Source organism: Heterodontus francisci, chromosome 31 (assembly GCF_036365525.1).
Source record: "Heterodontus francisci isolate sHetFra1 chromosome 31, sHetFra1.hap1, whole genome shotgun sequence".
NCBI lineage: Eukaryota > Metazoa > Chordata > Chondrichthyes > Heterodontiformes > Heterodontidae > Heterodontus > Heterodontus francisci.
The window spans coordinates 38,740,642-38,767,321 of record NC_090401.1 but is presented as its reverse complement, the minus strand read 5'-3'; the positions used below and the strand labels follow the sequence as shown (position 1 = coordinate 38,767,321).

The window sequence follows — 26,680 nt, the reverse complement described above, 5'->3', positions numbered from 1 at the left end:
CGAGTGGTCAAGCGGGGTGAAGTGACAATTGTTGCGGGGATGGCGGGAGGGAGCGGGGTACTGTTCGAGTGAATGGAGACAGCAATTGAGGGGTGAGGACATCATTGCGTGGTGACATCATGCACGCATATGCGCGCATTCATACTGGCAAGCTGGCAAATGTTCGTACGCACTGATGACATCCGCAATCACTCTGTGCATTATTTACGTTGTCAGGAGTCACTTTGTTAGAGGATAGCTTAGAGGTGGGATCTGCACATGGTGAGACACCGTAGGATGAGGGAGCACATGAGTTTGGCTGCAGAGGACCCAGATGAGGACTTTGAAGAAGGCTGATGAGTATGCCAGTAGAAATCAATCAGCAATTAACCTGCAAGTGCATTGGCAGGTCTGCCAGAAAGCCTGCCGCCAATGTCAAGGATCATGAAGGAATCTGGCGTCAACTTGGCAGAGGGCTTTGTGCAGAGCGTACAGCCCATCTTTTCCAGTGTGGAAGTGGTGGCCAACTCTATTAGCACACATAGATATCCAACCATGATGCAGCTCCCGATGGCCAATGTCTCAGATTGCCGCCACGCCAGCTCACACTGCTGCCATCATGGCTGCTGATACCAGTGTTCTAAGGAGCTCGCAGGGTATCACAGCAGTCCAGCAATCTGTCCTCAAACAGATTATTTGCATTGCTGAAGTGCCAACCCTTGGGACTAGTGGCTCCGTGGAGCACAAAACTGTTGTCCTCTTCCAATGACAGCATTCATTCTCCAACCCCTACCACTCCGCTCATGCCCTTTCTGTTGCCCGTCAACCAGCCAGCTGAGACTGCTTCCGCACATGCAGAGATGGTGCAGTCTGCTGTTTAACATTCTAGGCCCAGAGCTGCTCAAGGTTGTCCTGCAAGGCCATCGGCAAACTTCCCCACTTTCCACCAGCCATGTGGTAGCACTGTGTCAGGTAGCACTAGGACAGCCATAGGCACTAAGGGAATGTACAAGGGTGATTAGTTGATCTCTGTATGCAATATGATATGGTTTGATTTATAAATTTGATTTGGCATGTTTATTTTGTGATGGCTTTTATTTGAATATTGTGGCGAGGAGGATGCTGTGATGGTCAGTGACAGAGGGAAGGTAAGGTGTGGATGGTTGGTGAATGGGGACTTGGGGTTGCATTTACTGCTGTCGCAGTTGGATGAGTCGATCACAGACAGCCCAGCCAGAAATCGGCTGTGTTGGTTGCCTTCTCCCTTCCTCTTCCTTCTCCTGCTCCTCAGCCAGTCACCATATAGCTGACGACAAGGGCTGTATCCTCATGATGTTGAGGTTGTGCTGCATGCAGCAGACCACCATGAATCTTGACACACTCTCTGCCAAGTACTGCAGGGCTCCTCGAGATCAGTCCAGGCTGTGTGGCAGCATGGGCTGTGCACCAGAGATACAAGCCATGTCATTTGGTTTGCTGTGGTGGCTCAAATGTAGGTGGCACAAGTGTGGACTGCTGGACCAAGTGGATTCTCTTCTGGTTGCGGTACATTTCAGAGCTGACATGCAGGCGCTGCAAAGCTATACGCGTGCAGTCATTGGCACCCTGCACCGTGGGGAAGACTGCAAACCTCATGAGGCCACATGCTCATTCTGCCTGCTTCTCACTAGCAAGTAAGAATGAAATGTATTCAGCTCTCTTAGAATACAGAGCTTCAGTGACCTCCCTTATAAAACAGTGGATGTCAAACTGGGAACCACAGAACCAGAGAAAAGTTATGGCACAGAAAGAGGCCATTTAGCCCATCATGTCTGCGCTGGCTGAAAAACAAGCCGCCCAATCTAATCCCACGTTCCAGAACCTGGTCCGTAGCCTTGCAGGTTACAGCACTTCAGGTGCAGGTCCAAGTACCTTTTAAATGAGTTGGGGGTTTCTGCCTCTACCACTGATCCGTGCAGTGAATTCCAGACACCCACCACCCTCTTTTCCTCATGTCCCCTCTAATCCTTCCACCAGTCACCTTAAATCTGTGCCCCCTGGTAATTGCCCTCTCCGCTAGGGGAAACAGTTCCTTCCTGTCTACTCTATCTAGACCCCTCATAATTTTGTACACCTCAATTAAGTCACCCCTCAGCATCCTCTGTTCTAAGGAAAGCAATCCTAGCCGATCCAATCTTTCCTCATTGCTGCAATTTTCAAGCCGTTTTTTCAAGAAAATGATAACAAATATCAGCAGCTCCAGCTGGAAGGAGACGGTGCATAATAGTTCATGGCCACAGTCACCACAGCAATTGACAATGCTAGATTTCTGTGAGGACATCCTTCCTGAAGTGTAGCTGGCTCACATATTGTTCCTTGCTGAGGTTCAAGTAGGAGAATTGCTCCCTGAACACTCCGGGCAGATTTGGCCTCCTGCTGAGAGCCCTTCTCCCCCTCCTCCTTCTCTCTCTTCCGATTGCTTGTCCTGCTCTGTCGTTTCTGTTCATTCTCCCTGTCAAGCTATTGTCCAAGAGGAATGCATACTATTGCACCCATGTCTGGGAGCAAGTGGCTTGTGCAGAATTCTGGAAGTCAGGACAAAGTTCTTCACCACGTGCCACACCACTCCCGTTAAACTTCAGCAACTCTAAACAACTCTAAAAACCACTAAACACTTCTACAATCACGGCAAGAGCCGGTAGAAATCAATCAGCACTAACCTGTAAGTAGTTAATGATCCATTTAAATCGGGCTAGTGGGGTTTCCTTCCTGCTATTGAATGCATGTTCAATTGTGCATGTTTAAGAGACGGCATCAGCTGGAGCTTTGAGCTCCAAAATGGCAGCACTGGCATCAATTCAACGTTACACGCTGATTGGCATCACGATCTGCCAACTCTGCATACTTCTGGTAGACACTCCCTGGATGCATGTTAACACCCTCAAAAATATTGCATCCAACGAGGCTCTGGTGAGGGGGTCCTTCCTGTCACTGAACACTGTTCAGCTGTGCACGCATAGGAGACAGCACTGGTGTCAAATCTGCATTACACACGGACTGATGTCGCGATTTGCCTACTCTGCATACTTCCGGCTGATGGACCGTGCACCGTGCTAATGCTCTCACCAAAATGGCGTCCGGCAAGGCTTGCACCAGAAATGTGGAAGTAAGCCGCAGATGCCATTTTGGCGCCAGAACAGCATTTGTAAGCAGCGACAAACTGGGTGTGAAGGAGCCAAATTTTGTGACCTTTGAATCTAAAATGATGAACGGTCACCTTTATAAACATTAGTAGCTGGGAGAATTTATTATTAATACCAATCAACCTGATTTAGTTGGGCTCCTTCCCAATTAACTGTATTCCTGTTCATTCATACCAAGATTTAAGTGTTAAACCATGTAACCTAAATGAATAAATAGTAACCAGCATGAAGGGCCTCTGCTGTAAAAGGAAAAAACACAATCCTTATGCATCATCATTTAATCAGTCCAGAATCCTTAGAACTAAAACTCTTACAGCATTTAGAGAATTGATAATTGTAATAAATGGCTGTACAGTGCAAGTTACTTATAAGGGTTTTAACCTACCAGCCGTTCAGTTGCTGTGAAATTAAATTTGCGTCTCTTGGCAACAGAAACTCACCACCTAAAATATTTCTGGTTGCAGACTTTACTGTATTAATCACCTAGAATGGTGATTACTGGGCCAGAAAATAACATACTAACCCTTCTTGATATGCATTTGAAGCAAGATTCAACTGAAATTCCAAAATTCCATCAATCTGCCTCTATAGTAGGTTAACCATTTGATCCCTACATACATGAGTGATTTTTTGGGGCCAGTGGAGGGAGAAAATAAAATTGCAATTCAAAATCACTAACAGTTCTGTATCTTGCTCTGAACTGGTCAACCACAATTCAGTTGAAGTATAGTGCACCTTGCTGAAAAGCATTATTTCCATATTTAAAGCTGTTATGGCTGTAACATGAGCAGTGAAACTGCTACGTGTGACCCATTTTGTTCTGCTTTGGTACAGGTCAACAGTCCAATTTTCATCATTTTACTCAGAAAGAACAATTTGATAAAGCACAAGACCAAACACTTAACAGAATAAGGTAGCACAGACCATCACAATTTGGGAAGCAGGCCTAGGACTGTCATGAACTAAAACATAACCTCATGGAAATTGTGAATGGGATGTAGTGTGTCTCCAGGTTAACAAACTAATGTTTTTTTAATTGCTGCTTATTACAATTTGACTGCTGTTCAGACACTCTTTCTCATGCTCAGCACATCTCAACCCTCACGTCCAATGAACTCAAATGTGATCTTATGCACCCAGTAATCCAGGAGATAGAGGTCGAGAGATTTAATGATGGCGTGCCAGTTTTTCAGGCACAAAACAAACACCTAGATAGCCAATACAATGGGCGAGGTGCATGTGCTCCTTGTCTGCTCGTCTACCATGGGGAAGGCAGAAAAAGAGGCATGAGGGCCCATGCCTGAAACAGGAATTAGGCTCTTTGTATCTGCACTTAGGGGGCAATTAGAGACTCCTATGCAAAATTGGGCTGCCCTAAATGTGGCCAGCATTAGGGCAATGTCATTGTTCCAGGCAATAATGCTGTCTGCGAGAGAATTCCACAGATATGGGAAGCAGTGTGCAGACCTTCCTAGAAATCCTTGTAGACGTTTTTGGATCGAACATGAGACCTAAAGGAAAAAACAAAACAAATCCCCCTTTGTCCAGAAATACTGCAAGTTAACATAAACACACAAGTAAATACACATCTGCTGAATGACTCATAAACACCCAAGTGTTCTGGGAATTACGATCATTTTGCATTCCCATTTTCCTGTGTTGCTGTTTTCCTTTCCAACAATATATCCTGGTTTGTTTCAGATCGCTGTAGCTGAATCAGCTGGTGATGTGTCCTGCTTCCTGGAATTCTTACCTCACATTGTATAGATTTGCAGCTTCTATTACAGTGCAATTAGCAACAGCCTGCAGTGCTGCAGTCTATCAGCAAAGAACACATGGCACACATCAATTCAACAGGCCTTATCTGTCTGGCTATGCTGCCATATTGAAGTGCTTTAAGTATTAGTATAACAGCAGGTACAAGATCCTGTGTACGGATATGCACAACAATGTAAGGTTATGTCGTTTCTGTGTAATATGTTGTGACTGTCTAATTCTTAAAACAGTAGCAAGCATGTCCCAATGTCACAGGTCTCTCGTCATACGATTTGTACACGGGAGAACTTTCAGCATAATTGCTATTGTATACTGTCACTTGACATAATAATCACTGTCATCTTCAGAAGATTATCAAAGCACACAATTACAAACACCAAAGCGACACAGGCTTTATAGTACCACAGCCACCAGTACATACAGGAGTAAAATAATAACTAGATAGAATCTCCATATTGTCTGAAGTCAGGGCATTATAGCTGATGACAACACAGTGGGAAGCTGTTTATCCACATTCCATCGATCCAGGCTGACTGGTTACTGAACTGCTCATAGTCCCAGCATGTCCTGCATCAATAGTTATTTCATTACACTGTATTGTTTCCCATGCTGAATTAATATCAATTAATTTTGTACAACAATGGAATTAAAGTGCAATTATTCATAAATCAAATAGGTATATTTTCCACTCTGAATAAGCAGCTTAACAATTATTACATCAGTAACATCCTCCACGATTGCTGAAATTACAAGCAATATTACAGCAATGCTGCGAGGTACATGTTTTTAGGAATTACTTTTAATCTAACTAACATTCTGAGACAATGTTTACTGAAAGCAGAGAAAGTGCAGATTTTAATGATCAGAAACAGTAGCATGGACAACGTAAAAACACTGCCCATCTGTGCAAATGCAAACAGGTGGCATGTATGTTGACCACAAAATTACAGGTGACGTGGAAGAAATGGAGGCTGGAACACAATCTCAGGGTAGAGGCGCACCACCACCTTCTCAAGGGCAAATAGGGATTGGCAATAAATGCTGGACTTGCCAGAGACACCCACATCCCGTGGCCAAATTTGAAAAGAATGACTTTTCCAAAGTGTTGGGACTCACTCTTATTGTTGCTGATTAAACTGCTGATTGTGCTGTAGCTGTGTAGCACACTGTAGTCCAACCATCACACTACACAAGCTTCTGTAGAAGGTCAGTCTCTAATTACTTTGTTCAATATTATCATAAAGAAGCAACACATTAAATTAAAAACTTTCTGTTATGACCAGGTAAGAAAGGGGTCTAGGGGTTCCCTCTCACCCTGCCTGATTTAACCGCAACAGGGTTTAATTTTAGAAACACCGTGTTTTTAGCTCCCCCTTCAGTGAATCCTTGTTCACTGCTCTCCAATTGTAAGGCAAAGAAATCAATCAGACAGGTTTTCTTACATTTAAACAAGAAAGGTGAGGTTTATTAACCTTAAAACTCTAATTCGGTTAAAACGACTACAAATACGTGACGCGACCACACTAGCATGCATCACGATAAACACACACGCAGATAGAGACAGAAAAAGTAGAAAAAATAAAGGGGAAAAGTTTGAGGCAATATCTGGGAATTATTTACAGTCTTTTAAGTTCGCTGTAGAGTCTTTGGTTGCCGATAAGTCTTGCCGTTTCATTGGGGCCCAGTGCACACTTTAAAACTTGCTTCGATGTAGCAGTCTTTTCTCTCTTGAGGTTTAAGTGACTTCAGTGGATCCAGAGATTAGAGAGAGAGAGAGGGAGAGAGAGGCTCTCTTCTTCCAAGTTCAGTTGCAATCTGCAGTCTGACCCAAGCTGTCCCGTGAGCAGTTCAAAACCAGACCTGGGCCAGCAGGTTAGTCATGTGACTCACTTTCTGCGTTTGTGGATTCCAAAGTTCTCGGTGGGGGGAGGGGGGGGGGGTGTGGTGGGTGTAGTGCTGTATCTTACACCAAGATGTGGATCACCATTGTCCAGACCAATCTCTGTTAATTGAATCAGTGAACAGTTCCCATTGTCTTTTCCTAGACGACTTTCTTTTAGTATGCAAATGTGTTTCCAGCCACTGCTGATCTCTTTAAACAAGTCATCTCTTCATTCCAGCTGCAGTTTAAAGTTAATGTTAATATGATGAAATTAATATGCCTCATTCTTGGCAGATGGGGGTCTTCATGACAATACCTAATAAGCTCGAATGTTGAAAATAATCGATACTCCATACTCCAATATGGCTGAACATAAGAGGTCCATCTCTCCAGGTCAACTCTAAAATGGTCTGTAGCGTACTTTAAGGAAATCAGCTTGATAACTTAGTCAGTATTAGAAGTTCCGGTACTGAACATCACTACCATTTCAACTTGAATCACCAAATTTACTTTAACTAACTGTAGCAACACAAGTTATGTTTTTTAGGGATGGTTATTGCTGCTTTTGGAAGGTGCCCTTTGCAGCATTTGGTGTACTGGATATGAACATGAACAATGGACATACCAAATGGTGTATGTATTACATGGCTTTCTAAAGTTGATGGTTTCATTTAGAACTCAGGTTAGGCGGTTAATAGGAGCAAAGTACAAGTTTTACACTAAAACATTTTCTGGAGAGTTTTAAAGGACTTCCTTGAGGGGTATTCCCTGATTACACTTCTGAAACAGTCTAAAATATATTTTGTGAGAATGTGTTTTTTTTTTAATCTTTGATTCTACATGCTGACAACTATCAGTACATATATTTTGGATTTGCAAGACATACATTTTTGAAGACCAAGCTCCCTTTAAGAGTAATTGTAAAAAAAAAAGCTTAATTTTCCCAGGGAAGAAGGGAATGCAGAGAATCAAACAGTTTTCCAGGGAAACGAGATAATGGGCTCGAAGGGAGTGAGGTCTGAAGTATCAGGGTCACAATGTTGTAATGTTATATCTGACCCATGCTTCCTGCAAGCACAGGATTGCTGAATTACCCCAGAAAGCAAATGAAGACTAAAAACTACAAATACCATTATTCTTTGCTGTGTCTACATTGTCAACTCAACTATGTATGTGATATGCCATCACATGAATTGTAGTTTTTAGTATTTGTTTTTATGTAGATCTGCTCAACAATAATAAAATTGTAATAATGTTGAGGGTCTGAGTAGAGAAAGGAACCTTACAACAGCCAGCCTTTGCATGAGATGGAAGAAGCTAAGACTTGGACTGAGTCACCTCAATATGTGCTCATAAGGGTGAGCAACTGCTCATCTCGGTGACTTCAACCTCCATCTCAACTCACCTTGCTCTCTCTCTCTCTAAGTTTACCGACCCCCTGTCCTCCCTTGGCCTCTCCTTACATATAAGCCCTTTCTTGTCTCCACTACCAACCATAACCTTAAACTCCACTTTCCTGTCCCCCTCCACCTTAACCTCCAACAACAAGTGCCAGGAGCTTACTGACTTCTTTGTTACTAAGAATCAAATAATCTGTGCAGCCTCTACCACATCCCTGCCTTCCTCTTGCCCACTAAGCCAAATTTCCCTCAAGGTTCCCCACCCTCCACCCTATCCTAGCCCTGAACTAACATCTTTCTCTAGTTTCTCTCCTATATCCCCTATCATGTTCTAACTGAGCTCAGCTTGCCCATATTCTCTCTCAAACCAATTCTCACTGAACTGCTGACTACTCAACTTACCATCTGGCCTCCATGCTATCTGGTATTGGATATGGTTCCCTCTTCTCAGTTGCTGTCCTTCTCCCTTTCAAATGTGCTATGATCAACCCCCTCATCAAAAGACCCATCCTTGGCCTCTCTGTCCTTCCAAAATACCACACCATCTCCAAATTTCTGTTCCTCTCCAAAATCCTTGAAAATATTGTTGGCTCTCATATCCGTGCCCACCTATCCCACAACTACATCTTTGCATTCTCCACTCTCCAATCAGGTTGCTGCTCTTGCCTCAGGAGTGAAATGGCCCTAATCAAAGTTGCAAATGGCATCCTATGTGACTGCAAGCATCTGCAACCTTTGACATGGCTGACCACACCATACTTCTCAAATGCCTCTACTCCATTGTTCAGCTGATTCCACGCTTACCTATCCTGTCATAGTCAGAAAATCTCCTGCAATGGTTTCTCTTCCTGCTCTCCCATTACCACCTCTGGAATCCCACATGGATCTATCCTTGCCTCCCTCCAATTTCTCATCTACATGCTGCTTCTCGGTGACAAAAACACAATACATGTTTGTTGACAACACCCATCATACCAGAAATGTTGGGGAACACAAAGCTTGGTGAGAGAGAGGAACTGAAGGAAATCAGTATTAGTAGAGAAATGGTGTTGGGGAAATTGATGGGATTGAAGGCCGATAAATCCCCAGGGCCTGATGGTATGCATCCCAGAGTACTTAAGGAAGTGGCCCTAGAAATAGTGGATGCATTGGTGGTCATCTTCCAAGATTCTATAGACTCTGGAACAGTTCCTACAGATTGGAGGGTAGCTAATGTAACCCCACTATTTAAAAAGGGAGGTAGAGAGAAAGCAGGGAATTATAGACCAGTCAGCCTGACGTCGGTAGTGGGGAAAATTCTAGAGTCCGTTATCAAAGATTTTACAGCAGAGCACTTAGAGAACAGTGGTAGAATCGGGCAGAGTTAGCATGGATTTACAAAAGGGAAATCATGCTTGACAAATCTACTAGAATTCTTCGATGATGTAACTAGTAGAGTTGATGAGGGGGAGCCAGTGGATGTCGTTTATTTGGACTTTCAGAAGGTTTTCGACAAAGTCCCACATAAGAGACTAGCAAGTAAAATTAAAGCGCATGGGATTGGGGGTATTGTATTGTGATGGATAGAAAATTGGTTGGCAGACAGGAAACAAAGAGTAGGGATACATGGGTCTTTTTCCGAATGGCAGGCAGTAACTAGTGGGGTACCGCAGGGATCGGTGCTAGGACCCCAGCTATTCACAATATATATTAATGATTTAGATGAGGGAACTAAATGTAATATCTCCAAATTTACAGATGACACAAAACTGGGTGGGAGGCTGAGTTGTGAGGAGGATGCAGAGAGACTTCAGGGTGATTTGGACAAGTTGAGTGAGTGGGCTAATGCATGGCAGATGCAGTATAATGTGGATAAATGTGAGGTTATCCACTTTGGTAGCAAAAACAGTAAGGCAGATTATTATCTGAACGGCTATAAACTGAGAGAGGGGAATATGCAGCAAGACCTGGGTGTTCTCGTACATCAGTCGCTGAAGGTAAGCATGCAGGTGCAACAGGCGGTAAAAAAGGCAAATGGTATGTTGGCCTTCATAGCAAGAGGATTCGAGTACAGGAGCAGGGATGTCTTGCTGCAATTATACAGGGCCTTGGTGAGGTCACACCTGGAATACTGTGTGCAGTTTTGGTCTCCTTATCTGAGGAAGGATGTTTTTGCTATAGAGGGAGTGCAGTGAAGGTTTACCAGACTGATTCCTGGGATGGTGGGACTGACGTATGAGGAGAGATTGAGTCGGTTCGGATCATATGCACAGGAGTTCAGAAGAGTGAGGGGGGATCTCATAGAAACATATAAAATTCTAATAGGACTTGACAGGTTAGATGCAGGAAGGATGTTCCCGATGGTGGGGGAGTCCAGAACCAGGGGTCATAGTCCAAGGATACGAGGTAAACCTTTCAGGACTGAGATGAGGAAAAATTTCTTCACCCAGGGAGTGATGAACCTGTGGAATTCGCTACCACAGAAAGCAGTTGAGGCCAAAACATTGTATGTTTTCAAGAAGGAGTTGGATATAGCTCTTGGGTCTAAAGGGATTAAAGGGTATGGGGCGAAAGCGGGAACAGGTTACTGAGTTGGATGATCAGCCATGATCATAACGAATGGCGGAGCAGGTTTGAAGGGCCGAATGGCTTACTCCTGCTCCTATTTTCTATGTTTGTATGTAACTCTACCACCTCTCTTGACCCCTCCACCGCCTCTGCATTGTCAGATTGCTCGTCCAGCATCCAGTATTAGTTAAGTAGAGGTTTCCTCCAATTAATTGGCCCCTGCCAGAAACTTCATCTGTAACTACTGTTCCTATTCCCCATGCCATCTAATTTAACCCTGAGCTGCGTTTCTGACCCTATTACCACTCCTCACCAAGGCCAGCTACTCCCACCTCAAACATATCGCTTGTCTCTGCCTCATCCGTGCTTTTATTATCTCCAGATTCAACTACTCCAATGTTCTCTTGCCAGCCTCCCACCTTCTACCTTCCTTAAACGTAAGCTTGTCCAAAACTGTATTGCTGGTATCCTAACTCGAAACAAGTCATATTCATCTATTACCACTGTGCTCACTGTCCTCCATTTGCTTCTGGTCTACCAATGCTCCAACAATGAGATTTTGAAAATTCTCATCTTCCATGTTCAAACTCTCCACTATATCTTTGCAACCTCCTCCAGCCCCACAACCCTCTGAGACCTCTGCAACACTTTAATTCTGGCCTCCGTGCAACCCCCACTTGCTTCACCCTGGCAATGGTGGTCGTGCCTTCAGCCATCTAGGCCTTAAACTCTGGTTCCCCTCCTTAAACCTTTTTGCTAATTTACCTCTCTCTCCTCCTTTAAGATGCTCCTTAAAATCTACCTCTTTGACCAAGCCTTTAGTCAACTGTCCTAATGTCTCCTATTTTGGTTTATTTTTTTCTGATTAATTTTCTGCGATGCGCCTTGGGATGTTTTACTATGATAAAGGAGCTATATGATTGCAAGTTGTTGTTGTTGTCAAAATTTACAGGTGAATGGCAAGGTTAAAGGGTTTCAGATTTTGAATTCTGAAAATAATCTTATTTCTCTGAATGTATGATGGTCAGAAAATATGCACACTGTTAATATTTCTGTGTTATTCTTGTTCAAAAGCAATTTCTTGTTAATCATTTCTTGTTAACCATGGAACTGGGTTATACAATGTATACCAAAAACTTTGTATAGTGTTGTCCTTTCATTGTTTGATCAGTTGTTTCAATCCCAACCCAGCGGGAATGAGAAAGAAACCCGAGAATGCAAATATTGATCTAAATCAATGGCAGTTTTGTACATGTGTGAGAGGAGGAAATGATTTGATTCAAAAAATAAACATTTTAAAGCAACTTAGTTATATTTCCCTTAGTAAACACCAAGTTGTTATACAGCATAATCAAACCAATCTGATTTTCTACCAAGTATCTTTACACCATGGAGCACCTTGGGACATTACAGAAAACTGTCCCAACGTACTTCACAGAAGCATAATCAGACAAAAATGTATGTTAAGCCAAAAAAAGAGATATTAGGTGGGGTGATCAAAAGCTTTATCAAAAAGATGGGTTTTAAGGAGGGTCTTAAAATGGCGGAGAGGGAAGTGGAGAGGCAGAGGGGCTTAGGAAGGGAATTCAACATTGTGGGTTGTAGATGGTTAAAGGTGTGGTCACCAATGGTGGGGCAAAAGGATGAAAAATGTCAGAATAAGAGGCAGCAATAGTTCTGGGGAGATGGTAGGGCTGCATGAGATTACAGAGGTAGGGAGCGGGGAGGCATCATGTGGGTTTAAATATGAGGATGAGAATTTAATTTGGAGGCAATGGAGGAGAGGAAGTCAAAGTAAGTCAGTGGGAAAGTTTTGATGGGTGTGTGAGACATGGAGCAGGATAGGCTATGGATAGAGTTTTAGATGAGTTGATGTTACAAAGGGTGGAGAATGGAAGCTGGTCAGGTAAATGGAACAGTCACGTGTGGAGATGACAAAGTCACGGATAAAGGTTTCAGCGGCAGATGGGCTGAGGCAGGGTGATGGCAGTTATCGAACTAAATGTAGGGGATCTTTGTAATGGGGTGCATATGGATTTGGAAGCTCAGCTTCAGATTGAATAAGACACTGAGGTTGTGAAGCGTCTGAGGCAATAGCCTGGGAAGGGGATGCAAGGAGGTGAAGGTACAGAATTTGTGGTAGGGGCTGAAGACAATGGCTTCCATCTTCCCAATGCTTAAATGGAGAATATTGCTGCTCATCCACTATTGGATACCGAACAAGCAGCCTGAACGTACATAGGCAGTGGAGAGGCTAAGATAGATGGTGGAAAGATAGAGCTGGGTGTCATCAGCTGATCCATATCTGCGAATGATGTTGACAAGGGGCAGCATACAGTTGAGAGCGGGGGCAAGGATAGATCCTTGGTAACACTGTTGGGGCAGGAAAAGAAACCTTTTGCTGGAAATGTTGTTATTACGATCGGATTGATAAGGGTGGAATGAAATGAGGGCAATCCCACACACTATCCTGATTTGGAACTATATCGCCATTCCTTCACTTTCGCTGGGTCAAAATCCTGGAGCTCCCTTCCTAACAGCACTGTGGGTGTACCTACCCCGCATGGTCTGCAGTGGTTCAAGAAGGCAGCTCACCACCACCATCTCAAGGGCAATTAGGGATGGACAATAAATGCTGGCCGAGCTAGCGACGCCCACATAACATGAAAGAAAAAACAAGATGGAAGGCAGTTTTCAAGGTCAGAGGGTAATCTTTTTGAGGAGGGACTGATGAGGGTGGTTTTGAAAGGGAGGAGACAGTAGCTGAGAAGAGAGAATCATTTACAATGTCAGCTAGCATAGGGGCCAGAAAGGGTAACTGAGCAGTCAGCAATTTTAGTAGAAATTGGGTTAAAGGAGATTGGTGTCATGGACAAGATAAGCTGCGATAGGGTATGAGGGGAGTTGGGAGAGATACTAGAGAAAGACATGGGTTCTGGATTCAGGGCTCAGGTAGAGCCTGAGGAAGACTGGGGGAGGTTTCATTCGGTGAGCAAGGGAATGGAGATAAGCAACAAAGGCCAAATTATAGTGGTAAAGAAGTCCATGAGGGAGATCTAAGCCACTTTGACATTGCAGTTCTAGTTTCATGAGAGTAGCATTACACAGGTGTCTTTGAGTCACTCTCCGGTATCAGGGCTATTTTCCATCAGACATCATTCACATGTAGAACTGGCATATCTAATGGCAGATCATACGACACATGATAAAGTGGGTCTCCCCTGCCACTCAAGCAAGGCAATTTTGGCTATTTATATCTCTATAGGAAACACCAGAAGCTGCATACTGAAGTTGTGCCGTTCTCTTATCATCTGCTGCAGTAACACAAAAACAACCCAATTTACCTTGTAAGACTACCTCTCATTTACACTCAATCATCTCCACCTGAGCTGAATGTACTTGATGGGTGTCCAAATGCCCTTCAGCATAATCATCATAAAAATTTATGAAAATTAAAATATACACAGCATTTTGAATATCTGAATAATTTGGACTCGATATCCTCTTAAGAAGCAGGCATACATAATTATGTACTACATATAAATATTGATAAATCAAATCTCTGTCATAAAACATTAAATTCTATCAAAAATAACTATAGCAATTTGTCAGAAGATGAAACATTTTATTTTCTGCTCCACTTGGAAGCAATTAAGTGCTCCTTTGAAAGTTGCACCTTCCTTTATACAAAAACCATAAGATGCTTATTTCAAAAGGCCATTGTTCTCTCACTAAATTGTCAAAGATATTTAACACGCTGCTAAATACATGGAAGATGTTGACAGGCTGTGGTTCCCAGTGTGTTTTCTCTCGAATCTGCAGGGCTACAGTATGCATGGATTTCTTGTGTTGTGGTTGCAATGTGCTTCAAACATACCAGGTTCACTAAATTAGGCAACAATGTTTTTTTTTAAAAAGGCCCAGTTTTCATCTCCTGAAGGGACTGGTATGTTGTTGTGGGTGTTCAGTTTCGCAGGTTCTCTCTGGTGACTCACCTTAATGGTCAGCCTTCATATATGAGTTAGACACTAAGGGCTAAATTTTATTCGGGCGCCGTACTCCGAGGCAGCGCCCTTTAAACTCAGTGCGGTGCCCACATTCAGCAGCTGCCGAGGAGCCCCCACGATATTTCGTGTGGGAGCTCATTTAAATAGAGGGGGCAGAGCGGCCGCCCCCGATGACGGAAGGGGGCAGCCACCATTTCCCCAGCAACGGTGTCCGGTGCCACCGCGCAGGTGCTGGCGTCATTTTTAAACAGCTTCAAGCCTTTCAGTAACATTTTTAAATTTAAAGGTCCCAATCTCTGGGAAATGAAAATAAATTTAAATTTCAACTCTGAAGCCCAACTCCCACCCCCCAATGGGTAATTTCTATATTAATTGCCCTCTCCCCAAATAATAAACTTTTATTAGTATCCAGAACTTCCCCCCCGCCAAAATTAGTTCCCTTTGACCCTTAACCCTTCCCACCACCCCCACATCCGATTAAAATTGATTTCCCCGCTCCTTCACCCCTCCCGCCCTGAAAATTCTATTGCTCCCCCCTCCCCACCAGGTTCTCGCCTGGAACTCCATGCGGAGTTCCAAAGGCGGGTGGAGCACGAATAGCAGCCGTAATATCGGAGTGGGACGGCCACCGCCTACAGGTAGGTTAATTTGAATTTCATTAGTCCTCATTTTAATATGGAGGTGAAGGCCCGCCGCCTGGCAGTGGGGTGGGGGGGCTGCACCGAGGTCCTACCACCGCCAGTAATATGCAGCGGGCCCTTCTCGACGTCACGGGTTGGGGTGGGCCTCTCCCCACAGATTTTACCGCCCCCCACCCCCCCCTGCCGCGACCCGCGGCTTCAAGGGGCTGGTAAAATTCAGCCTCGAGTGTTGGCGAGCTAATCGACCATATTGGAACAAAGAATTATCTGGCCCTAGCCAAATATCCACACACCCACTTCCAGCAGAAGCTGCTGGATATCCATCAGTTGATGTTCTGCTCCCTTAGTTAGCAGCTATTCAAAGACCTGACTGTTGAGGTCAATTGTCGTGTCTTTGCTGCTGTCCAGGGCAAGATCAGGTAACTTGACACAGACTGGGGATCAAACCTGATCTTTCTGCTCTGAATGGCTCAGCTGCTCACTGGGCAAACATGCTGAACCATTAAAGGATGGCTCGCTGTCACTCTAACAGAAAATAGATTGCACAACAGATTCCCAGCAGCAACATTGTCTGCTACCTTCCAACAACTGTTTATAATGTGTCTGAATCTTCATGCTTTAGACGAAAAACAACTGGTGTACTATAATCAGCAAGAGATCTCTGCCACTGGCCTGCAAATGTCTTCAACAACCAAGATCATCCACTGAATCCCAAACAGGACCAGTTTCAATTAATCTAGTTAAATAATGGCACCAAATCTTTTGAATTAATAATGTATGGCTACGAGGTAACAGGCGATGAGACATATGCACACATGCATACAATGAGCCTGAACTGCTTTTGCTTTTTCAATTACTAGCTATTCAAAGAATTAAATATTTGCTTCAGGGAATGCAGTCATCACACCATCTATTAGGGTACCTTAGGATAATAGTTGTTGAATAGAGATTAAAGGGTTGCTGTCACCATGGCAAAGTCTTGCAGGCACTATACCAGATCTGTATACACACGCAATGATGCAATTAATAACAACAATCTATGTCACTGCCACATCACGTGGTGGAAATTATTGACTTTTCTAATGCTTTTAATGAAAATCAAGATCAAAGTACAAAACGTATTTCAATAAAGCTTGTATTACATTAGACACAGTATCCAAACTCAAAAGGACAGACAATGTAGCATTGAGATGCTACAGTGACAATGGCCCTTGAACAGTTAACACTTGGTTACCATAGTCTGGAGGGCGTGGTAGATTAGTCAGATTGTAGCTTGAGGACCAAAGACACCAAACTGTTTAAAAGTCCTAAACAACCATAGTAAGGCAGGAACTTCATTATAATGTTAATATTCTAATGTGGATATTTTCAATTCAAAATGACAAAGCTGTCATTTTTAAATATCTGAAACAAGATATAATATGCTGTAAACACTCAGCCAGGTCAGTCAGCATATGTGGAGAACACGGATGAATGAACCAGCAGTTCTGATGATGGGTCCATACCTGAAATGTTTGGGCAACTTTGACTCTGGGTGGACATCAGACAAGGAGCAGGCAAGCAGCGCGATCACGTCACTCATCTTTGGTGAGAAGCTTGAGCCATTTTTTTTTTTAAGAGATGCAGCACTGAAACAGGCCCTTCAGCCCACCAAGTCTGTGCCAACCACCAACCACCCACCTACACTAATCCTACACCAATCCCATATTCCTACCACATCCTCACCTGTCCCTATATTCCCCTTCCACCTACCTATACTAGGGGCAATTTATAATGGCCAATTTACCTATCAACCTGCAAGTCATTTGGTGACGAGCCGTCATTTGAATAACGAAGGAAAGATGTGAGGGCTGAACCAGCACTTTTAGGCAGCTCGTGGGTAACAGGGGAGGTTACAGCAAGTCCTCCATGGTGTCAGGCAGAAGTTTCATATTAAAGCGGGGAAATCATGTACAGGCCAGACACGGGTCTCACAAATTTTGTGTGACCAGGATGAGCATACATCTTCCACCTGGTCCAGCTAGAATCATGCACAAAACTTTTATTGACCTGTTTTTGTAGGGGCTTGCGCAGGTCCCGTTAAGGTCCACTGGCTAGGCCACATGCTGCTTCGTATCAGTGGGCAGAGAGTGCTCGATACACACATCAGCCATGAGTGGGAAATGCCGCTGGCTGTATTGCCTGCGGGAAAGGGGCAATAACTGATGCACAGCCATTTTAGACCCACAACCACCCCGTTCCCGCCAGGCTGAGATCCTGAAAATCAACCCCATGAGCTTATTTCTTCTGTCCTGAGATGCTGACTGGCCTGCTGAGAGTTGCAGTCGAGTTTCCTGAACATATATTTATCTGAAGACTCTCTAATGAGACAACAGACCCCACCCACCCCCCCCCCCCCACTTTAAAACAGAGTGTGTAACAGCACAATAAATGGAACAAGGGAGCTGCTTAACCCAATGAGTAGCCCAGCCATACAAAGCAGCAAGGTCCCAGGTTCAATTCCCAGTCTGCACTGAGTTGACAGATATAAGTTGGGGAAGCAGGAGGAATGCTACAGTTGGTCTTTGCACCGTGGGTTAACCAGACCAAAACTGGCCTGGTTTCCCCCAGTGCAAGAACAGCCTGCTGAAAGTCACTATCAATGTTCACTTGGACAGGATACCAGAGGGCAATCTGTGCTCATGAAACTGAGCCCAGAGTTCACTCTACGAAGATTTAAAAAAGAAAAATCTGGTAACCAGGTCCCATCTTTTGATCTTTCCATTCTACCCTTTCTGGCAGCACCAGAATAAACACATAATTTGCCTGTGCACAGGTTAATTTTTTTTTACTATCAGAGCAATAACAGCCTTCGGGATTATTGCCCATAGTAAAATCTAAACCATTGTCACCAGGTCAACTTTGAAATAACTTCTTGCATGAATAATGGCAGCTGTTAGTAGTTTACAAATGAGCCAAAAAAAGACTTGATTCTGGCATAGAGCAAGCACAGGTGAGCTTCCTGGACATAACATTCAGACTTCTATATGACCACTTTGATGAGACTGAGATACCACAAAAGACACGTGTCCAGACACATACAATTCATCTCAGCAGATTGCTGATAGGAAGAAATTTTGTATTTTCTTTACAGAAACAATTGGGGAGGGTTTTATCCCTGCCCTTGGAGACAAGAAAAGAGGCGAGGCAGCACACAAGATGGGAAGGATGGCATGCACAACGTTGTCCTGGCCCCCTGCCATTTTGATGGGGGGGGAGAAGGCAGAGGAGGGCCTTCTCACCCCAGACCAATGAGGCCCTTAACTGGCCAATTAATGACCACTTAAGGGCAGCCTCCCGCCTCCACTCCGATTTTATTGAAATGGAGGGGGCCTGCCAGCTCATGGAGACACTTCCAGGTGAGACCTGGTGGCCTCCTAGTGGGGTCAGGGGGCGGTTCCCTTCTCTGGGGACAATCCATGGCCCCCAGAGGGCCCCGTCTGGTGGCAATGGCTGCCCCCAGCAAGAGCCCCTCCCACCCTCACCAACCCGGGGCCTGACTGACTGGCCCCAGTGTCCCCAACCCCATTTGCCTGCGTCCCGGGGTCTCGTCCACCTTCAGCACTGCAGGCCTCCTGCAATACCGGCAGTGGCCACTGCTCCTGGTGGCACCGCTGGTATTGCTGAGCTGCCAGCCATCCAATTGGCTGGCAGCTTTGGAGGCGGGAGTTCATCCGTTAGAAGGACGGCGTCACCAACAGTGGGCAGTTAATTGGCTGCCCGCTATGAAATTGCAACAGGAATCAAGCGGGGGCCAAGGCGGGGTCACTCCCACCTTCCAGCCAGCCTGCGGGACCCCCGTTGCTGGGATAAAATCCCAGCCAATGCAAGCACATACATCTATAAGGATAATCAAGCTGAATACAGAGGCAGCGAAACATTTAAGCATGAGTGCAACATTGTTTAACTCACCTTCTTATAACATTGGGCCAGAGCAGATGAGGTCATAGAATCTGCCCCATCATCAGTTGGTGACATTCTATTGTTTTCCTCTTTCCTTTCTGAAATCCTGATCCTGGCTCCACCCCAGAACAAGAGATGTGCAGGTCAGTATCAAACTATTCAGACTTGACCTGACCTTACAGAAGGTATTAAACTATTTGCAGTCCTTTGATGAATTAGCCATTGTTCCTTTCAGACTCCAGATATGTCAGGCGAAGTACTGCTATTTGCAGTGAAATAGTACTGAGTACTTTGAAGATAATTAGTTGCTCCAAAAGGTGAGCATTACCAACATCACCTCCAAATATTTCACTAATCCTAACTACTAATCCTTTGAGCACTGAATCGCTTCAATGAGTTTCATGTTACGTACATGGTTCTCATTTATTACTGTTTATAAAAAATAATTTCACAACGATTTTTCAAACTACAAAGTAGAATAAATAAAATGCCGCAAGAGCATAGTTTTCTTTGCAAACTGTATCCTTTAAATAAATGCACAGAATTCAATTTGCTTCATTTTCTTTTCCCATGCTGTAGAAAGCTTACAGGCTACTAAAGGGTTAAAATTAAATATGGTCATTTACTGGAGCAACAATTTCTTTTAGACATGAATTGGCCAAATGATTAGACTATTAAAATGCCATCTGTTTTAGATCTGGTTCCAAAAAAAATTAAATTCACAAGCTGTGGCAACTGTTGTACTGAGTTTGAATGCTTAACCTCAGGGCGGTACAGTATTATAGTTTCCTGTGAAATAAATGCCTCTTAAAACAGGGCTTCCATTTTCGCAATATCTGTGCAAAGGTCTACTCCCAAATATTTCAACATGCCCCAGGAAGCCTAAAGTACACCAGCTTTTTACTTTGGCTCACATCCAGTTTCTATCAAAACCAGAGTACAAGCCACTCCTGTAGTGCCTATTTTAAGCCCATAACTGTAAATGGAAGCTTATATGCCAGTGCAATTTTTACACCAATTTACATAACATATTTAAAATAAAGTGCAAATTCTATGTAGTTCTGCAATGACAGTCATTGTAATGAAAATGCTAGAAATCCTCGCTCAGAATAGCACAGAAAAATGTTGTATTTTATAATTCTTTTTCTTCTTTGGCCTCCTTGTTTCAAGAGACAATGGGTAAGTGCCTGGAGATGGTCAGTGGTTTGTGAAGCAGCACCTGGAGTGGTATAAAGGCCAATTCTAGAGTGACAGACTCTTCCACAGGTGCTGCAGATAAAATTGGTTGTAGGGGCTGTTACACAGTTGGCTCTCTCCTTGGACTTCTGTCTTTTTTCCAGCCAACAGCTAAGTCTCTTCGACTCGCCACACTTTAGCCCCGCCTTTATGGCAGTCCGCCAGCTCTGGCAATCACTGGCAACTGATAATTGAACAATAGGATATGAGGGGAGGGGCTTGTGTGAGCTGTTAATATTCCTGCAGTAGCCATTTTAAAAAATATATTTAATTTTATATATTTTTGTTAACTAGGTCTATTTATTTATCCTTTTGTTTGAAATTAATTATGTTTCTGCTTACTGAACTGCTGCCTGTACTTCACCATCTCATGCATGACATGATTTTTTGATTTTTCACCAAGATGCAATGCCCTTGTGTCTCCTCTCACCTGGTGGTTGTGAGGAGTCTGGTACTAATGTGCTCAGTCTCTCCCAGAGCAGAGATATGGGATTTTCTCCTGTTTGTACTGCATCAGCCAACAGAATTACAAAACACTCATTTCAATTTTCCTTACACTTATATTCCTTCGTCTTTCTTCAGACTTTCAGTCCAGGTTCTAGTTATGAAAGAAGGAACTAGTATTTATATGGCGCCTTTCCTGGCCTTAGGAGATCCCAAAATGCTTTAAGATGAAGTACTTTTGAAGTGTAATCATCTGCTGTAACGTAGGAAACATGGCAGCTAATTTGCACACAGTAAGGTCCCACAAACAGCAACATGATAAGGACCAGATATTCTGCTTTAATGGTGTTGGTTGAGGGATAAACATTGGCCAGGACACCGGAGATAACTCCACCGTTCTCCTTTGAAATAGTGCCGTGGGATCTTATATGACCCGAGAAAGCGGCCGCAGTGCCACATGACATTAACAGTAACTGTGGTGAAACCATGAGAATATTGGTATGCATGTGGCAGGCAGATGAAAACTACAAAGTAAGAAAGTGGCACATCAGTAGAAGCGCACTGGACCAGTATTTGAAGGGCATGCAGTTCCCCTGCTATGAATCTATTAATGAATTAGAATTCAGTATTTTCAAGGCTGCAGGCTTTTATCAATTACAATTGTTAATCTCCTAAAATAAACCACCATGCAACAATAAAGAGCTAGGTAAAAGAAAGTGGATGCATATTCTTGCTTACTGTGCACATCAAATCAAAGATTTTAATGGATTATTCCTTCGGATGCAGACATGTTGCCCAGGCTTCCTAATCAATAAGAAAAATTTTAAACTTTGGTAACGATAGCTATTTGTAAAATTAAGGTTCATGTCTTGAATATAAACCCCACAATTTATTTATTAAGATTGACGTTGATCTTGCTTTTCTGAAAAGGACTTGCACTGATGATATGACAAGCTGAATTTCAGACTTCCTATTCAAATCATTTTTGATTAAGGGCCCGATGAGATGGATTCAGTTAATTTGGCAAGAAGACTGCAATATCCTTTTGATACTAAAATAGAAAGATACAGATGTAATATTTTGAATGCATTCTTAATCAGGGTATCAACCAACACAATTTTTTAAAAGTATGTAGTGAGCACTCCTACATTTAGGATTTGCAATGTTGATGCCATGATTTTTAATTAGCAAGATTTCTTCAATCTGTGAAAGGTTACCACATGCCCAATATTCTTAACATTATGAAAAAGAAATTTGAAACATTTATTGGGATTGAACTACACATTAGCTGAATTGTTAAATGTAAATATTTTGCAAAATTTCTCACATAGAATTAAATAGAATCTACAGCACCTTGGCCACCTCGAGGACTTCTGTGTTGGAGATACGGTCCTGCCACCTGATGCCAAGTATTCTCCGGAGGCAGCGAAGATGGAATGAATTGAGACGTCGCTCTTGGCTGACATATCTCCAACACAGAAGTCCTCGAGGCGGCCAACATCCCCAGCTTACACACACTACTGAGTCAGCTGCGCTTGAGATGGCTTGGCCATGTGAGCCGCATGGAAGATGGCAGGATCCCCAAAGACACATTGTACAGCGAGCTCGCCACTGGTATCAGACCCACCGGCCGTCCATGTCTCCGCTTTAAAGACGTCTGCAAAAGCGACATGAAGTCCTGTGACATTGATCACAAGTTGTGGGAGTCAGTTGCCAGCGTTCGCCAGAGCTGGCGGGCAGCCATTAAGGCGGGGCTAAAATGTGGCGAGTCGAAGAGACTTTGTAGTTGGCAGGAAAAAAGACAAAAGCGCAAGGGGAGAGCCAACTGTGTAATAGCCCCGACAAACAAATTTCTCTGCAGCACCTGTGGAAGAGCCTGTCACTCTAGAATTGGCCTTTATAGCCACTCCAGGCGCTGCTCCACACACCACTGACCACCTCCAGGCGCTTATCCATTGTCTCTCGAGATAAGGAGGCCAAAGAAGAAGAACCCAGCCCCTAAAGAAGCCTTTTGGTCCAGCTGGTCAGTGATGGTGTTTATACTCCACACAATTCTCCTCTTATGTACAGTAAAACCTCACAAGGTGCTTTGCAAAGAAGATTTAGGGATGAGCTTTGAGCAAGTCCTCAATTGCTAGGAGAGAATAGCAAAGTGAGGGAGATCCAAGGATGAAGTCTCACAGGGCAGGGATATAGCGCCTGAAAGCAAAGCTCTTGATGGTGAAGCAGTAGGAGTGGGGCACAAAGGATTAACAGTGTCAAACAAGTGCTGCCTTAACTTGCTAGTTGTCTGTACCAAGCTGAGGCAGTATGAGGCCATGCAGGCTTTGAAAATGAAGATGGGGATCTTGAAGTCATTTTCCTGGGGTAAGGAAGTCAATCAAGCTCAGAAAGTACATGGGAGTGTGAGACTTATTATGGGTGAAGAGACAGAATGTAATATTCAAAATAAGTTGTAACTTGTGGAGGTTTTGGCAAGGGGTAGTTGGCTTGAGAGCTTTAAACTGAGCATTGAAGTGACAAAAGCATGAACAAGGGTTTCAGCTGCAGTGGGGAAAGGGTGGAGAGGTGGGGACTGTTGTAGAGGTGGAAAGAAATGGTCTTGAAAAGGAATAGAGGAGCTTGCTTAGCTTGGCATCCTGCAATATGCTGACTTACCCTGAGAAGAAACCTGGGCTGCAGGATGGAGCCAAGACCGGAGACATGTAGGTGCTGATGGGAGCCACAGAGATCAGCTTCAGCTTTTACGGTAAGCAAACTTAGCTTAGTTCAGTTGGTAGCACTCTTGCCTCTGCATCAGAAGGTTGTGGGTTTAAGGGGTTGAGGGGCGGCACAGTGGCGCAGTGGTTAGCACCGCAGCCTCACAGCTCCAGCGACCCGGGTTCAAGTCTGGGTACTGCCTGTGTGGAGTTTACAAGTTCTCCCTGTGTCTGCGTGGGTTTCCTCCGGGTGCTCCGGTTTCCTCCCACAAGCCAAAAGACTTGCAGGTTGATAGGTAAATTGGCTGTTATAAATTGCCCCTAGTATAGGTAGGTGGTAGGGGAATATAGGAACAGGTGAGGATGTGATAGGAATATGGGATTAGTGTAGGATTAGTATAAATGGGTGGTTAATGGTCGGCACAGACTCGGTGGGCCGAAGGGCCTGTTTCAGTGCTGTATCTCTAAATCTAAAACCCCACTACAGACTTGAGTACACAGTCTAAGCTGATATGTCAGTGCAGTAGTGAAGGAGTGCTGCATCTTCTGAGATGCCTTTTATTAAAGCCAAGGTCCCATCTGCCTACTCGGACAAACAAAAAGTCTATGGCACTATTGAAAGGTTCTCCTCTTGTCCTAGGAAACATCTCTCCCTCAAACCACCATCAAATAGCAGATTATTTGGTTATTCATTCAGTCTCTGTTTGTGGGACCTCACTGTGCATAAATCGTCAGTCACGTTACAGCATAACAGAGTGGAGTTGGCCTTCATGTGTGCCTACAAAATCATCAATTGTAAAGTGCTGTGGGATATCCAGACAATTTGACAAGGTGCAACAAAAATGCCAATGTCTAATCAGTGAAAGTAGCTAGGCTATTTAGCAGTGACAGCATCACAGGCAACTGAAGTTCACAAGTGCACATTTTTCAACGGTGGGCACTGTACAAAGATCAGAAACAAGAAATCTCTCTGAATTTTCCCTTCCCATGCCCAGTGCTGCTATGCCAATTGAAGAACCCCTTAATCCTGCACCAGCCAAGATCAGCTATCTCAATACAGTCTTGACCGGCCCAGTCTGTAGGATTCAGCTTCATGCTGGCCAATGCACAACTGAGCCATCAAGCAATTCATGGGTGTGGTCTTCAGTATGCGTGCAGACATTATATTTAATCATTCTGATGCTTCAGTCAGATGCCTGTTGCCCAGGTAAATCACTTTCTTTAAACAGATAATTCTAATCATGGCAGACAAAGAACTCCGTGACATAGATGGTAAACTTCTTTTGAAAAAACAAACTTTCAACAACAGATGAGAGAATGGAGGGGTCAAATTGGCCTCATTGCTTACTGCTCCATTGTGACCACTCCATGAATGATAGTTTTGGTGTTTATGTCGGAAGCCATTATATCATACAATATGCATACGCCACACCCAAAAATCTCTTACAGACAATATAAATATGAACATATTTCTTTGCTGGCATAATGAAATGTGAAGTCACAGCCTGTCTGTCCATGAACGTGGTGAACTAAGCTCAGAGCATTTTCTGTGGGCACTGAGTGAATCAATTCATACCTAATCAAAGAAACAGCTTCATTTACATAATCTTTACAGCTAGAAGGATTCGTCTGATATCGATCTTAACTGGCTCCAGTTTAGGGAAAGCAACTCTAGTCAACGGGGAGTGGTTTCACGCCATCGTTGACCCACTATGCTTCCACAAAGCCGCTTTTCGCAGTAACAAGTTCCACAGAAGGGCTTGAATTTCACTTAAAATAATGACTTCGAAGCACAACTTTACACTAAAAGAAACCAATACTGTAATAATGGCCATTGTGTTCTATATAACTGTCTACATAAAATGTGATTGACAGCTAGGCATAAATTCATTAAAATTGTTTACTGACCTGCAACTGTTTCACATATGTTTGAGAATATTACACAAATGTAACAAAGCAAGAGAGCAGCACAAAGCGAACCAAAAATAGAATTGAATCATAAATTCTTAACTGGCTCAGTACAAAATGTTATACTTTGGAACACAATTCCATTTTTCATACAGAACTATCTAGAGTCAATTGTTCAGCAGTATAATGGTAATCAGTTTTGCCTAAATATAAAAATAGATTTGTTCTGGTGAGAAAAAGGCAATGGGCACAGCAGAGCCAAGAGCCACTCAGACAGCTGTCTGCTGGCTGTTTCTGGAATAAGGAGTCAGATTCTGGCACATCCTACCTTAACAAACAACTCTATCAAAGGATCCTTGTGTCCGTCCACTCCATTCTGTGGGGTCGAGTGAGCCATGATGAAGTAACTTCAAGGTCTCTTCAATAGTCCACTGAGTCTGACTTTTCGTCCAAGTTTACAGACTTGCTCCTTTTTTCTCTCTGTCTCAATTCAGACCAGCTGCTACAAACCACTCTTAATGCAGAAAAGAGATTCCCTCTAGCTTTTCTGAGCCTGTTCAAACAGTGTTGTTCAGAGTCTGCCTGTCTGTAGTAATATGAGTATCTCTCTCTCTCTCTCCAGTAAGATGCTTTCTTTAGCCACGTCCTGGGGAACTGGGTGGCGAAGTCTGGAGCTGTGCAGTTTCCTTTGCTCACTCTACATGGTCATTGTGTGGAGCACAAACTCGCTGAGGGAAAAAAAAAGCAGCTGGAATATTTAAAGCTGGTGATGTCATGCAGTGCAGGGAAGGGGAAAAAAGGGCAGGCCTGTGGAGAGCGTCAAAGCACAAAGCATTAGCAGTCAACAAATCAGATATAGCGAAACCAAAAATGTACAAGTCTGGGTTATACCTAAACTTATCTAGTGTAATTGCACTTTAGCTCACTCAGTACTGACAATGTCTAAGAGGTCAGGGAGCTGGGAAAATCCCACATTATAATATAAAAATGTAACCTCTTATCACATTTTTAAAAATCAACTAACAAGCAAAGGTTTT

General features: G+C 43.6%; 1 protein-coding gene across 2 annotated transcripts in view; it reads right to left on the bottom strand.

Moving 5' to 3' along the window:
• Nucleotides 1–26,397, bottom strand: part of clic4 (chloride intracellular channel 4) — a 132,652-nt gene extending 106,255 nt beyond the window's left edge. For both annotated transcript variants that reach the window (XR_010968881.1, XM_068011339.1), the window contains exon 1: nt 25,972–26,397. Coding sequence is in view for 1 of the 2 variants with exons in the window: in XM_068011339.1 (XP_067867440.1) it covers nt 25,972–26,040 (69 nt within the window). In the remaining variant the exon portion in view is untranslated. The remainder of the gene's footprint in view (nt 1–25,971) is intronic.
• Between the last annotated feature and the right edge of the window lie 283 nt (nt 26,398–26,680).